At 33.0% G+C, this 6,097-nt stretch overlaps 1 protein-coding gene across 2 annotated transcripts; it reads left to right on the forward strand.

The window, feature by feature from the left end:
* Positions 1–3,090: 3,090 nt before the first annotated feature.
* LOC132178965 (F-box/LRR-repeat protein At2g29930-like) lies at positions 3,091–5,783 on the forward strand. 2 transcript variants are annotated; one of them, XM_059591571.1, is made up of 4 exons: positions 3,091–3,344; positions 3,504–4,497; positions 5,056–5,211; positions 5,306–5,783. In XM_059591571.1, the coding sequence occupies exons 2-4, from the start codon at positions 3,538–3,540 to the stop codon at positions 5,606–5,608; spliced, it is 1,419 nt and encodes a 472-aa protein (XP_059447554.1). In that variant the 5' UTR covers positions 3,091–3,344; positions 3,504–3,537; the 3' UTR covers positions 5,609–5,783. The 2 variants fall into 2 exon arrangements, with proteins under 2 accessions (XP_059447554.1, XP_059447546.1); XM_059591563.1 differs by having other exon boundaries at positions 3,092–3,344; positions 3,521–4,497.
* The last annotated feature ends 314 nt before the right edge of the window (positions 5,784–6,097 follow it).

Consider the following 6,097-nt stretch of genomic DNA (forward strand, 5'->3'; position numbering starts at 1 on the left):
CTGAATTTTTTAGGATAGCTATGACTAATTCGCTTTTTGGGCTTGCAATTGGCGGCGCAATTGTAAGTTTCATCCACCATTTTTGGGTCATAAATTTTATCATGCACAAGTAAAAACCTGCAAAAATACATACTTCATGATATAGCTCCTCAATTATTGGAGAATTTTTCAAATGTATACAACCTTCCACTCTTTTTTTAAATCAAATTTTCAATTCTCCTGCTCCTGCAGCTTCATCAAGTTCGGAGAAATAAGAAAGTAGGATGGGAGGTGAAGATTTGCAAAATGCAAGGGCATTGGCATGCTCATCAAAGAGAGTAATGATGAGCAATCCCATCATCACCACCATGAGTCTTCTAACACATGATTTTGCAGCCATTGTTTTTCTTACACTTTAGAAACTTTTTTAGTTTAAAGTTTAATTCAAAAAGATAACAAAGGCAAACATTTATATGCAATTGAATGCTTAGACCCTTGCAAAAAAGATAATTTATTATATGAATTAACTTATTCTTAAAGTAATTTTATTTAAAAAATTGTTGTTAAATAGTTTAATAGTTCTTGTTTTTATAAGTATGGTCTTTCTTCAATAAAGTGACTTTTGGTTAGAGCAAAATGTTTTAAGATAATATTTAAGTTAACATGTGACTTCTATCAAAACTAAAGTAATAGTTGTAATACTGAAATTATGTTCAATAAACAAATGAAGAGGGATGACTTGTGATAATTACAATATATTATATCAATGCCCCCATTAGAATTTTTTTGAAATGTTAGCTAGAAAAGCATTGTAAACACTTCATATATGAATTGATAAAATTTGAATTATTTGGAAAGACATTTTATATTAAAAATACTACTCAAAAGCCTATGTTTATACTTCAAAAAAAAAAAAAAAAAAAAAAAAAACCTACAGAAGACATTGATGTCTTACTAATTATAAAGAGACATTTACCCATCACTATCTGCATGCACTTTGCTGGGGTTTGTTCTCTCTAGCCGCTAAAGAGAGAAATGAGATCTGAGACACCATGAGAGGAGGAAGTTTCGTCATTATTAACTTATATGGAGTTCACATAAGTTTACAAATCTAATAGTTGATTTGTAAGACAAAATAGAGAAAATATGGTGAAAAGAAATATTGACACTTAGCATTTTTCTAAGTGAATCTACATTGCCCAACACATCAATTGCCAATACAAACATAAATGAATGAGAAATGCTAAGGGTCACTAAGTTTTTATCAACCACTAGATTTGTGGGGTTCACAATTTTTTTTTTCTAATTAAAAAATGTAGGTGGGGGAAGACCAATTGTGACTATTCTACCTGGGCGTGACCATAGTAGCACCTATCCATTGAGAGCTGCACAGAAGGGGCTTAATAGTTGATTTGTAAGACAAAATATAGAAAATATATAAAAAAATAAATTATTGGCACCTAGCATTTCTCTAAGTGAATCTACATAGCCCAACCCATCAATTGCTAATAGAAACACAGCAAAATAATCAAGGTCAGTAAACAACCAATACATCACAAGGTAAAAAAAAAAAACTGCAGCCTGAGACTCCCCCTCAAACGAAGGACAACTCTCTAGTACAGTCCTAACCCGTTATCAACATTTCGCCCCTTTTTCTATTCACTCCAAAGTCTGGAAGAGAATGCACGAATTATGCTAAAACTTCGACCCAACAAAATCCAAGCACCCAATTACTACATAATTAATCTCTAAATACAGTGGGTACTTCCATAATCAAATCAAAGCTTAAGAAAATCCTACTTCAGTCAACTTTTCTCAAGGACCGAAAGTTTTCATGGCTTCTCCGCTGAAAGTTTCCATGTCATCAAGAAGAAAACAAGAAACTTTTTTAAGCATTCCTATTAAGCTTTTCAAATAAAAGTTAAATTTAAAAACTCACTTTTTAATTTGTAGAGTCACTTTTTAAATGAATCAAATATTAAACTCTCTGCATGTTTTTCTACTTTGGTTAAATATTCTTTGTTATTCTTTATTAATTCTTTCTTTGTTTTTGGTAGTGGAGAGAAAGAAGAGAAATGAATATATAAGATTAAAAAAACTAAATAGATTTTACTTTTTGGCTCTTAATATTTGAATAGCCTTGTTGATCAAAGTTAAATTTGAAATAAAGTAAATAACTTATTTAATGACTTTTTTATAAGTTTTTTCAAAGTTTGGAAGAAAAACCAAATTTAAAGAGCTCAATAAAATGGCTGAAGAGCATTGAATGAATATCAAACGAAAAAGTCGAAAAGGAAATGGGTTTTTGAAGAGAAAGAGAGGGAGAGAGAATGAAGAGAAATAATAAAATAAGGACAAAGTTTTATTCTAAACTAGGTTGTAGGAACTTCTTCCAACGTAGTATATAAAAATGACATGCATGTGTCTTTTATTTTTTTTAATATTGAATCAAATTTATTCCAACTTTCTCCATGCTTTTAAAAAAACTATACTTTTAAAATGCTTAAGGAATACATGTTATTTTTATAAATTAAGTTAGAGGAAAACTCTATCCATAAAATAAATCTTGAAAAGTGTTGCCCTAAAAATTTATTGTAGCAAAATGAACACAAGACAAATAAAATGACTCATAATAATTATAATTATATTTAACTATTATGAGTTATTTTAGAGTATATTTGAGAAATACAGCTTTTAAGTCAAAAAAACCTTTTTTAGCAAAATTATTATTTTTAAGTTTTTGCCAAAAATACGTTTTGACCATTTTGAGACTTTTTGGATCCTTAAAAACGCTTTCAATTCTTTTTACCAAACGGACACTTTTTTTTTTTTTTTCAAATAAACTTTTTGACTGTTAAACACACTTTTAAACCCTTCAATCACATACTCACTCTTCCTTTGTGAGTGCTATTAGAAGTAATCCATCATATTTCCCAAATCCTAATCTCTCAAATATATAAACTGAAACCCCAAATCTCCCCGGACTAGGCCCGATTCCTAATCAATGGGCGTTACTACTACTTTAGGCTCTAGCCAACCCTTCAGCTAAAAGAGATTGAAAAACATAAGCCCAAGAAACGGCTGGGCCTAGAGTGAGCATATGACACAGTAAACCCCTGTTAAACTCCCTCCTTCATGCCTTTCAGCTATCGCGTCCTCTGCCCTAGAACCAGAGATTCAGACCCATAAATTTTCTAGGTTCTTGACTCTTGAGCGTCTGCTCCGCTTCCTCTGCCCCCAAGAACCAGAGACTCAGACCCCTCCTCCAAATCTTTTCACTTTAAAGTGTGCTTCTCCCTCCAACCCAAACGCCAATCTTTCAACCAGAAGCAACGTCGTTTCAGATTTCGCCACTGGCATGAGCGGTAATCATTCAAGTTCCAACTTTTTTTAGCGATCCTTAAATAATTAGTGAAAATTTGCATTAGCCTATGCTTGTAACTTTGTATCTGAGTGTTAATGTGTTTCTACAAAGTTTCCATTTCAGTTCTATACCCTTTTATGGATGTTTCTGTATCTGACAGAGTATTGGGTGTTTCAGTGGAACCATCTGAGTTTATGGAGACAACATGTGTTATTCAGAAACCCCAAAAGAAGCAGAAACTGAATGAAGAAGAGGACATTGATGGGAACAGCAAATGCTTGGGAAACTTACCCGATGAGGTTCTTCGACACATCATTTCCTTTCTTCCAACATCAGATGCCGTTAGGACAAGCGTACTTTCTAGAAGGTGGGAGTACGTTTGGGCTTCTATTCCCCATCTGGATTTTGCGAGAAAGTCTGCAAATAGAAATCTTTTGATGGATTTTGTGGACAGGGCACTTTGTCTTCGTGATTCATCCATTATGAAACGATTCTCTCTCTCTTGTGATGTGCTTGGAGATGCTTCTCGTGTTTATACATGGATTTCTACCGTAGTAAGGCGGCATAATGTTCAGGAGTTGCATATTAAGCTTAGAAAAGTTGAGGGCTTTGCTCCACTTCCTTATTGCTTGTTTACTTCTAATACACTCACAAGCTTGCACCTTGACATGTCTTATATCCTCAAGGTTCCCACTACCATTTGTTTCTCGAGTCTTAAGATTTTGGGGATCGAAAGAGTTACATTTTCGAATGAGTACTTGACCCAGCAGCTTTTTTCTGGTCTGCCAGTTCTTGAGGAGTTGAAATTAATAAATTGCAGCTGGGGTAATCTCAAGTTTGTGAGTATTTCTGCTCCCAAACTACATTCACTCAGCATATTTGAAAACGAGTTGCCAGATATAGATTTTGAATATTTTTGGAGTTCCAGTGATTTTTGTCAGGTTATGATTGTTGGAGATAGCCTGAAAGAATTTTATTACAACAGTTATCTGATTTGCGAATATTGCTTATATAATTCATTCTCACTGGAAAAGGCAGAGATTGATTCTGAATGGCAGGACGATGTTTCAGAACAAATTGCTCTTCGCATGCTTAACCTTCTTGTAGGGCTCTTCAACGTAGAACAACTAACACTTAGCTCTCTCATGATTGGGGTATGCCTACCTTCTCTCTTTGTAAATTCAAAATTTACTGTAAATATCAACATATTGGTGGAAAATTAATCCCTCTTTTGCATTGTTTTCATAAATGTGGAATGATTTAGTTGTAAAATTGGAAAGGGTAAAGCTAATGTCATATAAAGGAAAGTTACCATTCTAAGTTTGAATGCTATTTAAGTTTTTGATAGGTGTTACATGAAATTTCCTGTAATTCTTTGTCAGCTTCAAAGAACTATTATGTTGCAGAATTTGGTTTCTCTTCAATTTCAAAGAAGATTTTAGTTTGGTGATTTAACCATTAGTTTGCCTTTGTTTGAGAATTCTTGCATGAGGTTAGTATTTGTATATCGTTTGGGATAAGTGCCACTCTTATGTTCTTTTTTGAGTGATGAAAGTTCCTAAATGTCGTTTATATTCCTACTCTTGTGTGTTATTGATATTAAACACAAAATCCTTTTGCCCGAACAAATAAACAGAAATTTCTTTTTCTTTTGCTTGCTAAGACTTGAACCAGTATTTTAATTATTATGTGTTTCTTTATCCCATGCTTAGGTTCTGATGGATGCAAAAGGACACCTCTCTCAAATGCCTATGTTCAATAACCTGATGGATTTGATATTCGTTGGAGGACTTGTTTATCTTGACTGTCCAGCACTATTTAAGATATTGCAAAAATCTCCTTGTCTTAAGACATTGAATTTTTGCGAGGTAACCTCATCTGAACTATAATGTCTACTATCTTGTGTATGTTTCATCTTATTGTCCATTTACCATAAAATATTATGTTGCAATGATAATTTAGGGGTTACTCTTGTCGGGGTATTGGAAAAATGATGATTGGATGTTGAACCCAGTGCCTCCATGTTTCTTGTCCCATCTCAAGTGGATTAAAGTCAAGTGGATTGAAGTCGATATTTTTTATGGAAAAGATGAGGATCAGCTTTCTGCAGTGAAGTTTTTTCTCAAGAATGCAGTTGTTTTGGATGAAATAATTATAACTTGTTCAGAGCATTTTGAAGGGAATTTAGAAACGCAATTGAAGTTTGCTAAACAGTTGTTAGAGCTCCCTAGAGGATCACAAAATTGTAAAATCATTTTGGAATGAGCTTTTCTTGAGCAAGCAATCTAGACAAAAAAAAAGCCATCAAATGTCTGCTTTTTTGGAAGATGTAAAAAGTATGGCTTCGTTTGTTCTATTTGGTGTTAATAGTTTTGAATGCTCAAAGCTTATGCTCATTATGTACGTGTTCACCGTTCTTTTTATGATGTCTTTGGGAAATTGACTGCGTCTTTAATTCTTTAATTATTAGGTGTTATTTTTTTTTTCTTCCTCTTTTTTTGTGGTTTGAAGAGTTGTTTTTAGATGGAGAAAAGAAAAACTAAATTATATTAGAATTAATATTTTTAATTATTTTTCTGTTTTAAGGGCTTGACATTACCTTTCTTTGTTTCACTATCTTCTACATGTTTCTTCTCAGTGCAACTTAAGATTTGACATAAATTTTGTAATTTTTGTTTAACTGTATGGACAGTATATAACTTTAAAGTAAAGGCATCCTCTCTATGATCTCGTTCGCATCGTGTAGAAGAGAAA

This window comes from Corylus avellana, chromosome ca1, assembly GCF_901000735.1.
Source record: "Corylus avellana chromosome ca1, CavTom2PMs-1.0".
NCBI classification, from domain to species: domain Eukaryota; kingdom Viridiplantae; phylum Streptophyta; class Magnoliopsida; order Fagales; family Betulaceae; genus Corylus; species Corylus avellana.